Source organism: Physeter macrocephalus, unplaced genomic scaffold (genome assembly GCF_002837175.3).
Source record: "Physeter macrocephalus isolate SW-GA unplaced genomic scaffold, ASM283717v5 random_693, whole genome shotgun sequence".
NCBI classification, from domain to species: Eukaryota; Metazoa; Chordata; class Mammalia; order Artiodactyla; family Physeteridae; genus Physeter; species Physeter macrocephalus.
Genome location: NW_021145919.1, coordinates 1 through 11,841, shown reverse-complemented (window position 1 = coordinate 11,841; position 11,841 = coordinate 1). Strand labels below are relative to the sequence as shown.

The 11,841-nt window shown below is 52.2% G+C and overlaps 1 protein-coding gene across 2 annotated transcripts; it reads right to left on the bottom strand.

Moving 5' to 3' along the window:
* Nucleotides 1–395: 395 nt before the first annotated feature.
* REEP2 (receptor accessory protein 2) lies at nt 396–6,613 on the bottom strand. 2 transcript variants are annotated; one of them, XM_024124445.3, is made up of 8 exons: nt 6,464–6,613; nt 4,440–4,512; nt 4,075–4,151; nt 2,771–2,891; nt 2,436–2,549; nt 1,933–2,074; nt 1,705–1,835; nt 396–1,619 (listed from the first exon to the last, which is right to left on the bottom strand). In XM_024124445.3, the coding sequence occupies exons 1-8, from the start codon at nt 6,493–6,495 to the stop codon at nt 1,551–1,553; spliced, it is 759 nt and encodes a 252-aa protein (XP_023980213.1). In that variant the 5' UTR covers nt 6,496–6,613; the 3' UTR covers nt 396–1,550. The 2 variants fall into 2 exon arrangements, with proteins under 2 accessions (XP_023980213.1, XP_023979880.1); XM_024124112.3 differs by having other exon boundaries at nt 1,933–2,080; nt 6,464–6,611.
* Between the last annotated feature and the right edge of the window lie 5,228 nt (nt 6,614–11,841).

Below are 11,841 nucleotides of genomic sequence, written 5' to 3'. Positions count from 1 at the left end.
GCGGTGCGCGGGCCTCTCACTATCGCGGCCTCTCTTGTTGTGTAGCACAGGCTCCAGATGTGCAGGCTCAGTGGCCATGGCTCACGGGCCTAGTTGCTCCGCGGCATGTGGGATCTTCCCAGACCAGGGCTCAAACCCGTGTCCCCTGCATTAGCAGGCAGATTCTCAACCACTGCGCCACCAGGGAAGCCCCCTGGCTCTATCTTGAACCTCAAAACCATCTTCCCAGACTGAACCGCCTCAAGCCTGTCTCTTACCTTGGAGATCAGAACTCCTGGGGTTCACAGTCTGGCCTCTTCCCCCCTCCATCCCACAGCTGAGCCCTGCTTCTCACTTGAAGTCCTTCCCACCTGTGGACTGGTAGAACAAGAACAAAGCACAGAGGCCAAAATAAATGAGGTGCCAAGAATTTGGTTTATTGGCTCATCCAGTGCGAAAGGTCCATTGGGCACCCTCTTTCCATGGATTTGGGAGCCCCCTGGCTCCTAATATCTTTTTCTTCTTCATACATTCCTCCTAGCCCTGACTGAAGCCACGGCAGAAGCTGGGGCAAAGTGTGGGGCAAAGGCTGGGCTCTGACGGGGGTCTGCTTACATGGGGCCTAGTCTGCTTGGCATAAGACGAGGACCCTAGGGGGAAGGAAGATGGGACCCCAGGTGAGGAGGAAAGGAACCAGCTCAGCAAGGGCCTCTACTGAGGGCTCTGAGGGGTGGAGCCCAGTCCAAGGGCAGGGCAGGAATGGGAGGAGGCAAAGGCAAGAGGATCAAGGGCAGAGGAGGAGGTGAGAGGCCCCTTGGAGCCCTACTCTCTCATGGGCTGGGGTCCTCTGAGGCTCAGAGAGTAGGAGGGAGGGCTGAGGGTGGGGGGAGGTTACCACTAGAGGGAAAGTCCTTTACTCAAAACCTCCCAGGCTCTAGACCCAGAAAGATGCACACACACGTACACTCTCACACACACACCCCTGGAGCCCCAGCTCTTTTCAGTGGGCACATGTAGCACACAGCCCTACCCAAGGCCCTCAGCTGCAGCTCTGGCCTGGCCCTCCTGGTCATTTAAGTGCACACTAAGCCCGTGGCCTCCATTCACAGCTTCAGGCCCAGAGCCCCTGCCCAGGTTCTCCGAGGCCTTCCCCACTCCCTCCCTCTCTCCCAGGGCCTTCAGGCCTGTCTCTGGTCATTCTGGGCTGTGACTGGCCCCCGACCCCGACCCAGGGAGAGCAGTGGGACCATATTAGGACTTCAGACAAGGGAATGGTCTTCAGCAAGGCACTGGGTGGGCGGGGGCAGGGCTGGAGCGGGGAGAAGAGCGTTCAGGCTCTGAGGAGCCCACATCTCCTCGAGTGGCTCAGTCCTCAGCTCCTGGTCCAGCCTCTACCCTCAGCCCCCACCGCAGGGCCTCCCTCCTCTTTTCCAAGCCCTTCCGGGGGAGGGGCCACTGGGCTGGCACCAGAGCCAGCCATCTGAGAGGCCCTAGGGCCTGCGAATGAGGGCTGCTGGCACAGTGTGGAGCTGGGGCTCTGCAGCCTGGGGCGGGGGGTGTGTGCCGGGGCCTCAAGCAGAGTCACCCCCCGCGGAGATCTTCTTCTTGGGCCGGGTCTTCAGTGTCTTGGAAGCCAGTGGCTGTGGGAAGGAGACAGGAAGACTGAGGGCTCAGCCTGGAGTCGCAACCCTTCGCCATTTCCCCAAGCTCTGGCCCAGCTCTCACCTCAGCTTTGGGCACTTTTTTGATGGATTTGGCCCTCTTAGGGGCCTTGTCTCCCGTGTCATCCTCAGAGATCTCTGTCCGGGGATCTGCCTGGTTCGTGCCTGACCTTAAACTCACGGCAGGGTCATCTCCTGGTTCGGGGAGGAAAGGAGAACAGCGGTCTGGCCTTTCTCCCACCTGGCCTCCTTGCCCCTGTGCCCCACGCCCAGCCCTGGGCCTGGCCTGTACCTAAGTCCTCAATGGTGTCCAGGAGGCTGCCAGGGCTGGGTCTGAGGCGGCCGTCGGGCCCCTGCAGGGGCAGCGCATCCTCGTCTCGGATCAGGGTCAGGTCCTGCATGCTGAAGCTTCGGAGCTTCTCTGACAGCACCCCCTGGCCCTAGGGTCACCACCACGCACCGGGAGAACCGGAGGAAGGGGCGGGGTGGAGATAGAGGTCACCGTGGGGCACTGGGCAGCCACTGGGCTCAGTGCTCTCCCCGCAGTGTCCTCACCCCGTCCTATGGCAGCACTGACAGGCTGGGGCCATGCTTTCCCTCTGGACAGATGAGGAAACTGGCCCGTTGGGTGGAAGTTCCTTAGCTGGAGGGTGTTAGAGGCAGGACTGGAACCCTAAGCTGCACAAGACCCCAAACCTTCACAGACCTGAGGACCTGGTGGATGCAAAGGGGCTTGGCCAGGGGGATGAGATGAGCAAAGTGGGGCCCTGGGAGCTGGGTCTGCCCCCATCTCACCTTGGCAGCAGCCGTGACTGCGGCATTAGCGGCCAGGTTCAGACCCCTCTTGCCCACCCTCATCATGGTCTCATAGCTCTTGTCTCGGGCCTGTGTGATGTACTCGTCGATCTCCTGAGGGGTCGGAGGGGAAGCAGGAAGAGGTGAGGGGTGGGCCCTGCTGGCCAGGCCCTGCCCTGCCCTTGTTCACACCTGGACAAAGGCACTGCTTGCCCCAGGAGGCCAGGGCCCTGCCAGATCACCCATAGGGAGAGCCACGAATGCACGTGGTTACAGGCACTGGGCTGCCTTGACCTGGGGCAGGTGGGAAGAGAGCTTCCCTCGTCCCAACAGACCTTCTCCTTGTTGGACAGTGTTGGGTGCACGAACTTGCGGTAGAGCACGCTGGAGCCTTTGGTGTAAGGGGACAGCAGCCATATCACAAAGGCAATCTTGAGCTCAAAGTAGAATGGAAACCTGTTGGGTGGAGAGAGGCAAGCGGCGGAGCCTGGGGCAGGGAGTCAGGAGGTGCGCTGACCCTCTGCATGACCCTGGCTGGCCCCCCATCCCTTAGTGCACTGAGGTCCCCATGTGGCTCAGGAGACTGGTCAAGGGGAGGCTCAACTGAGATTCCAAGTGGGAAGGTGAGAGGTGATCCCACAGGAATTCCCCGCAGTGGTGGCTCTCCTCACCCTCTTCTGACAGAAGAGTACCCACTCCTCTGTCCTGGGGTCAACACCATGGCGAGATCCCTAAACTTCTAGGTGCACTCTTGGGTCCTCACCCCATTCTTTTCCCGCCCTTCCTCCCATGAAGAAGCCGGGCTTCTCCAGCTGTGCTCTGGATCCACCCCTTGATGTTATGGCATGGTCCCTGCTTTTAAGGATCGTTCTCCATTCCCCAAGGCTCTTTCCCAGGCCACACACTCCTTCAGGTCTCCTCCATCCTCATCAAAGCTCCCTCCTTTGCTTGTGTCAAGAGGCACCTACACTCACTGTTCTCAATTTTTAACCCATTACTCTTTCCTAATTTGACCCCATTCAACTTCCTCTTCTGAAACTTTTCCTCAAAGGCCATAGGCCCTTGAAATCTACAAATACAAGGATGTTTTATCCTCTACCTCTCTGTAAAACTCTTTTCTTTTGACTTCCAGTGTACCTTGCTATATTAGTCCTCTCTTCCAAGAGGCACTTGCTCATTCAGTAAACATTTTTGAGCGCCTGTTGTGAATATACAGATGATTAGGGCATTCCGTGTCCTCAAAGGACATATACATAGTCTAGTAGTGCCTAGAAAAAGCCTTTGAAATACAAGCATCCAATGTTTATAAGATTGACTCATACGCCTATTTTACAAATAGGGAAACTGATGCCTAGGAAACTGTGACCTGCCAAGGTCACGGCAAGTCCGGCAGAAGCAGGTTTCCTGAATTCTGTTGTGGTGATTTGGCTACCACCAGAAAGAAATGTGAGGGTTATGTCTGTTCTTATTCTGCTGATCAAGCCAGGCCTGGATGGGGATTGGGGGGAGGGGACACCCAGGACCCCATGGAACTGTTGGGGAATTCCACCCTGGTTCTCAGTCTTCTGTTTGACTGGCTGTGTAGAAAAAGTCAGAGGCCCTGGCCCCTGAGATGCGGGGAGGGGATGCTAGATCTCACCAGGAGAGCACAATATCTGTGAGTGTCTCGGCAGTGGTGAAGAAGGCAAAGACGATCCAGTACATCATCCATTTCACCTGAAGGTAGAGAGGATGGTGTTGGCTGGGGCCTTGGGGGAACACCCAGGACCCAACCTTTGCCTGCCAACCATGCTGGAGGTGCTGTGGGGGACGCTCAGGACCTCAACTTTGCCTGCGTATCACACCAGGCCTGGAGGAAAGGAACACACAGGAACCTCCCCTGAACCAGGTCTCATTAGTGCTGACAGCATTAGTACAAAGTCACCCCCACCTGTCATGTGACCCAGTGTCCTCCCTGATCTCTGCCACGTGGGTTGGGTGGGAGATAAAGGGTCATACACTCACATATTCCTTCACGTTTTTTGTCTTCACGGCCTTGTAGGAAGAATAGGCTGGGTACAGGGTGCCAAAGATGAGCCTAGGGAGGCAGGCATGGTTACTGGGCCCCTCGGCCAAGAGCAGTAGCCTCTCCCTCCCAGCTCTGCATCAGTCCCTGGGTAGGTAAGGGGAGAATAGACAGAACTCCAGAGTGCCACATCAGCTGGACTGATGAACTCAGGTCAGGGGTTTAGGTCAAAGCAGGCAAGCCTGAGGTGATACACAAGCATGGAAGCCCCAGCCAGCTAGGGTGATGCCTCATAACACCCCCCACCCCTTTTTTTTGGCTGTGCCGCACAGCGTGTGGGATCTTAGTTCCCCGACCAGAGATCAAACCCGGGCCCTCGGCAGTGAGGGCACCGAGCCCTAACCACTGGATGCCAGGGAATTCCCCTGTAACCCTTTATTGTTCAGTTTTTCTCCAGCCCCTGAGGCACAGAAAGACCCAGAGGCCAGAGGGTCTGATGTGGCCTCTTCAGCCCTGATCCTAGTTTGTGCATAAGCATATCAGGGCTGGGGGTCTGGTCACTGCCACAGAGTTGTCTTCCTTCTTGACACCACTCCCATTCATACCCACCTGCCCTTACCCTCTACCTCCCTGTCGCAGAGCCAAGCTGGCTAGGGCCACCTAACAGGGTACTCTATCTGGCAGTCAGAGGTACCACTGTAGCCCTGGGGGCCTGGGGAGCAGAGGGCACAGGGGCAAGAGGCCCTGAGAGGGGCAGAGAGGTTTATTCCCCCATGTAAACACTTTTGGGAATAGGCTCAGGGTAGTGTGCTGGGCTGGAGGTCCTGGCTAGAGTGGAGTCCGGTGCTGATCCCATCAGAGATCACATACAGGACACAGGTGAGGGAAGGAGAGGACCGATGCAGCTCAGGGAGCTCATTCACACAAGAGAGAAGCAGACACTCGGAAGGTCACAGGGAGGTCTGAGGCCCCTGGATTCCCTCTGGGGTGGGATGGGGGAGAGGCAGGAGGGAGACTCTGGTGGGTCTAGAGAAAGCCAGACACAAGCACGTGACAGCAGGGAGGGCATTCTGGGGTGTCAGTCCCCCAAGGTAGAGGCTTAGGGGCAGGGACCTGAGCTGGGGCAGGGGTTGGCTGAGGCCCATGTGGAGCCCCTGCCAGGCCCAGCCCCTTGACAATGTGTGGTACTGCCTGTTCCCCCATGGACTTGCCTCACTGAGGCAGGACACTTCTGAGAAATAGCCTTTGGAGACGGGGTGGGGGGGTGGAATCGTCAAGGACAAAGTCTCCGGTTGTGGGAGAGGGTACCCTCCTGCAGCCTGGGGGAGGTGGGAGGGACGTAGCTGGCAGCCTGAAATGAAGGCCACCTAACACCCTCCCCTCCACGGCTTTCACAGTCCCAGGCTGGCTACACATCCTCTCCCAGTTACCTCCCACACTTTGTCCTGCAAGCATCTCTGCTTCCCATAGCCCGTCCTCCCTGGGGGGTCTTCAGAGCATGTGCCCTCACCCCCCAGTCTACTGTCAGTCAGTGGAAGAGGCAGGAGAAACCCGGCCCTTTGGGGAGGCCAAGGCTGCCACGGCCCTAAGCTATGGAATGAGGAGGCCCTGCCTTGCTCCCGGGGCTCTTCCATTAGCCCTCTCCCCAAGGGAGATGAGGGCCCAGGTTTGAGGAGCTCCTCCAGTCAGATCTGCGACGTGGGGGAGGGGACAAGCCGCCTCCCCTGATAAATGAAGCCGTGCTGCCCAGCCCCTGGGGTGAGGGAGGGCGAAGAAACAGGGAAATTGAAAATAAAAGGGGTGGGAAGCCAGGCCTGCCATGCTCCTCTAACAGTTCCCCCTCCTCCAGGTCCCACACCTCCACGTCTCTGAGGACCCCAAATAGGGAAGATGTGCCTTTAGGTGACTCTGCTGTATGAAGCCACGGAGTGGTCCATCCCGGGCTTCAATACCCCTCACCTCCCATCCCTAGCCCCCATCCCCCTCCCAGCCGGCCGCGCCCCGCCGCCGCCGCCGCACTCACACCACCAGGCGAGAGATGATCCAGGACACCATGGCGGGGCCGGGCGGGGCGCAGGGCGGGAACCCGGCCCGGGACGAGGATGCAGCTGCTGGAGGCCGAGCGGCGGCGGCAGCAGGAGCCGCACTAGCAGCAGCACCCGCAGCAGCAGCCGCCGCGGGGGCCGCGGAGCGCCGAGCCGCCGCCGTTAAAGGGGAGGTCCTTGCCGCAGCGGCGGGCCGTGGGCGGTGGCGGCTCTTAAAGGGGAGGCCACGGCGGCGGCGGCGGCGCGCCCCCTGCACCTGCTGTCGCCGGGCATGCGCCTTTGACCTGCCTTCTTCTAATCGCTTGTTCACCTTTCTTGGGTTCCAAGCCCTGGGTTGAGGTCCTCAGAGGCCTTCATGGTTCCATCCGACATCCCAGCCCTCCTCCTGCCCTGCCCACAACAGTCTGAAAGAACATCCCACGAGGAATAATAGCTATGAGTTATTGAGTGCTTACTGTGTGCCAGGCCCTGTGCTAAAAGCTTCACATGCATTATTTCAGTGACCATCCTATAAGGCAGAGGTTATAGTTATTCTCATTTTGAAGATAAGAAAATGGGAAGCTTTAGGGAGGTTCAATAACTTGCCAAGGGTCACAGAACCACAAAGTCATGCTGCTAAGATAGGAACTCAGGAAGTCTACTACATGGGCTACTTCTCCCAACTGCTGACTATCAAACCCTCCTCCCCCATCACAGGCCGTCAAGACACCCACCCAGGAAGTCCTGAAGTCAAAGGTAGAGGGGCATCTGTCCACCCCACCATCACCAATCACTCCAGTTGGAAAAGGACCTAACCCTGTTCCCAATCTGATCTGCTTTTTCAGTTTTGTAAGGGAACTGAGCCCTGTGCTCTCAAGGTGGATACCCTGGGGCAGGGGAGTGCCTCTTGGTAAACAGAGGCTGGTAGAGAGGCCTGGGGTCCAGGTAGGAGATGAATCCAGGGGCTCCAATTCCATCCCCATCAGCAAGCACTGGCAGCAGTCGATGCCCTAATTCTGAAGACATTTATATCCAGAATGTAGGCTAGCCTGCCTCCTGATTTTCACCAAAGCAACAAAGCTCCAGCAACCTCTGCAACCCCCCTTCCCCCACTGCTTTCCTTTCCTGTACCATTTCAAAGCTTCTGCATTCTTTATGTCGAGGTGTAATCCTCTGATGACCATAGCATCAACCCGTGCCCATCCAGGCTGAAAGGACATGCTCAGAACTCTGTATTTCATTTATGGTCCTATTCAAGCTCAGTATCCTTGAACCACACAATGGTTTATTTCCACCTGGATAATTGTATTTCTAGGCTGAAACACTTTGGAAGATGTTTTTCCAACAGGATCCAGAGAAGCAGATTCTGATGACCCCTCTTGCTATTCTTTACAACTTCCTCTTCAAAGGGCCTTTTCTAATTGGAACATAGTCTGTCCCCACCCTTCAAGCCACTTTAATTTCATACGTGGACAGCCAGGCCTCTTGTTTTGATGAACTTTTGTCACTGATTGCCCAAAACCTTGCTCAGGCCACTTCCCATGGCCTTTTCCCCCCAGACTGTTCAGGAAGGTAGGAACCCAGTTTTCCCATAGAGCATAAACTATGGAAAGCCCATCTTTGCTCCTACCCTCTAACTCATTAGCACCTTCCCTTCATCCCCAAGCCCTCAAACCACAATGACCTGGCACTTCCCTCTCCCAATTGGACACATTCGGGAAGCAAAGAGTAATAATCGGATGCAACAATGTAATGATGATATGAAAATGAACCATCCTCCACCTCCAACCCCATCCTCAACCTGGCCCTGCTTTTTAGAATGGCTGGCACAGGAAGAATTTAGTCCACTACAAACAGATTTGTTAGATTTTTAATAAGAACATGGAAATCCCAATCAGCCCTTCAACAAAATTAAAATACAGAAAGTGAAATTAAAAGTATTCTACAGTAAATGACTTTTATTAAAAAAAAAATGTAACTGTGAACATATAAACAAGCCTGCAGGGCACTACAGTACAGCCGGGAAGATAGATACATTTTCCAATGTACCTATGGGCCAATGAATTCCATCATTTTCAAATAAATTCTTAATAAAACTCCACTGAGTTGTAAAGTTTTGCTGAAAATATTTCCGGACAAAAAAACCCCCAAAACAAAAATCCTCATGTAGGAAAGCAAACTTTCCTTCGCATTTGGAACTATAAGAGGAGTCCCAAGGGAACGCTGGTAATAGATGGAAATGGGTCCTGGAGTCACCAGTGTGTGTATGCATTGAACACACCAACAGCACAGACATGACAAAGTTCTTTCTCAAGATGGCTGTTCCCTCAAGATAGGACTGAGATGGGATGGGGAGAAACTAAAAGAATCCTACAAAGCCAATTCTTTAAAATTCTGCTTTGGCTGATTTTTGTGCTATAATGGGCAGTTGATTTCTAAAAATCTTATTTCTTCAAAGAGTTTTATCGAAAGGAAGACTAAATGTAATGTGCCTTTCCTCATAATCCAGGAAAACAACTGTGGTATTTCAAAAGTTCTAAAAATATCTACTTTCATGAAATAGTAACTATTTCACTACAAACCTATTTTTCACTAAATACACACGTTTCCTTATCCTGGAGCCCCTTGGGAAAAGCAATGGATTCCCCCTGTGTCCTTCCAGACTCCACTGTTTATGGGAGAGATGGTGGGGAAAGGCTTCACCCGGCTCCCGGGATGGGGTGTGTCAGAGGTCATGTGCAGAGACACCGTCAGGCTTCCACCAGGCGTGTTTAAGCAATTAGCCCCCACTTGTACCAGTTATGTGATTCCTCCTACCTCCAAACACATTCCCACTTAACTAGGCACAAGAGAAAAAGAAAAGAAAGGTGTGCCCACATTCTTGGTTTCCACGAATCTCAAATCATGAGAATGTGCAGGAAAGCCCAGCGATATTCAGGCAATTCAGAGTCCCAAAAGGCCACAGGATGGGGATGTGGCACCCTTGGCTTGGAGTCTGAAACTGTATATGTGAACAGTGCGACTTTCCTGTGTCAACCTTCAGTGTTGAGGCAGCAAAGAGTGGCTGGAGAGTTTGTAATACTGACCACACTGGCTCCAAGTGAAGGACCTCTGCTCCAGCAGAGAACCCTGCTGTTCCCTGTATGTGTTGTGAGTGAAAGACCTGCTTCACAGGCGAGTTTGGAATTTCTCCACGCCTAAGACCTTGCCAGCTTGGATTCATGAGCCTTGAGGGTGCCAACAGCATCTTTCACTGCGTGATAAATGATGTTCTTCACCTGGAGAGAGCAATCAGCACAGTCAGTTTATGGCAGCCACAGACTGTGTTCTGCAAATGAAAATGTTATGTCCTACACCGACTAAAAGCCTTCTGATTAGTGAGGAAAGCCCTCAACCAGGACTGAGTGCTTCCTAAATCAATCCCAAAAGATGATTTACAAGTCACACAAGATATATAGTCTATATTCAAAAAAGAATGATTTCATCATTTGAAAGGCTATGTAATCACCATCCTCTATATGCTGGGAACTACTGTTAAGCTCTTTATGTGGACTTTCATTTAATCCTTACCATAATACTATGAGGTAGATTCTATTATTATCCCCATTTTACAGATGAGAACTGAGATTCCATGGTTAAGAATCTTACCTGAGGTCCTGTAGCTAATAAGAATGCACTAAAACAATAGTGGGCAGGTAGGATTTATTGGGTATTTTTCCCTTTTGTGCTTATACATATTTTCTAATTTGTCAAAAAGGAACACATATGTGAAGTAAAAGTTATTAAAATAAAGTGAACAGGATAAAGATGGTTTTAAACCAACACTGTGATTATTTCTGAGGAGGTGGAATGGGAAAGAGTACATGGAGGCTTCAATAATGTAGTTGTGGGCTTCCCTGGTGGTGCAGTGGTTGCGCGTCCGCCTGCCGATGCAGGGGAACCGGGTTCGTGCCCCGGTCTGGGAGGATCCCACATGCCGCGGAGCGGCTGGGCCCGTGAGCCATGGCCGCTGAGCCTGCGCGTCCGGAGCCTGTGCTCCGCAATGGGAGAGGCCACAACAGTGAGAGGCCCACGTACCACACACAAAAAAAATAATAATGTAGTTGTTGTATATGTATATATTGTGTATGTGGTATGTATATGATGCTTTATTTCTTAAGCTGAGTTATGGGCACACAAGCCCCCTTTGCTGTTCTCTATTACATTTTTTGTATTAATTCAATAAATATTTACTGAGTACCTACTATGTGCTAGGGAAAAGCAGTGAATAAAACAGTAAAATCCCTGCCTTCATGGAGCTTAAACAGCTTATGTCCTAGTAGGGATAGAAACAAACATAAAATACATAGTATGTTAGATGGTGAAAAATACTACAGAAAAAAATAAAGCAGTGACAGAGGATTGGGAGGTGACATGTAACAAGTAGAGACCTAATGGAGGTGGGGTCTGAAATATGTATGCCTGAATACTTGCATTATATATCTATAATATCAATGTTATCTATTTATCAATGTGATGGTTCTTTGTATAAGAACTTTATGGTCGAAATATTCCATAATTTTGAAAAAGGAACAGCAAAACAGATCAAGTTCAGGGTTAAAGGTAATTAAATCTACCAGCAACCAAGAAAAATCTCCAATCTCATGGGTCACTGACCAAAAAAAACACACCTGAGTTACAGGCACGATGGAGGAAAACAGGTCACACGTGAGAGGCTGGAAGAACGCCTATTCAGATGCTGAAGTTCTGCCTGGGAAATCTTGCTTCCTTATTCTTTTTCTTTTTTAATGTTATTAAAGCATCCAAGTATATTAACTATGAAATTCTGCCCTTAAAGTTCCAATCCATTTCTGAGCAGAGGAAAACCTAATCTGATTGTCCAGCTTAGGTCTACAAGTGGGAAACAACTCTTAGGGACATGGATTACAGTCCCTAGCAGGGATCTAAGGAATTGAGTTTATATAGAAATTTGCTGTGAGAAGCAGCTTCGGGGAAAGAGGTTTAGAACACATTGCCACAGTGCTTTTCCCACCTGACTGAGGAAGTCAGTCTAGTCAGTTACTAACACGGATACACTGTATCTTCCAGGGGCAGAGAAATAGAAGATTGTCACACTGGAAGTGATTAGGTTAAAAGATTCATATTCTCTAAAAGCAAACCTGAAGAGGACTGATTAAATACTTCCTGGAGGGAGGAGTCCATACCCCAGACATGCGTCCCTTAATCATCTCTCTGACGTTTTACTGCCCAGGTAATATCCTCAGAAAGCAGAATGTGCCTCCTGTGTATGTAGCCTGGTAGGAGATGAGAAGACAGGGTTGGGGTGGAGGAGGAGTTCTTTACCTGCAGTTTATCCTCATGGTTTGTATGAGTGTTA

What these genes read in the sequence shown, in the direction of transcription:
- REEP2 (XM_024124112.3), bottom strand. Translation starts at nt 6,495, where the DNA reads ATGGTGTCCTGGATCATCTCTCGCCTGGTGGT. An exon ending in ATCATCTCTCGCCTGGTGGT is followed by an intron (nt 4,513 to 6,463) that starts GTGAGTGCGGCG and finishes CTGCCTCCCTAG; the next exon opens with GCTCATCTTTGGCACCCTGT. An exon ending in CAGTCACGGCTGCTGCCAAG is followed by an intron (nt 2,081 to 2,435) that starts GTGAGATGGGGG and finishes TGGTGACCCTAG; the next exon opens with GGCCAGGGGGTGCTGTCAGA.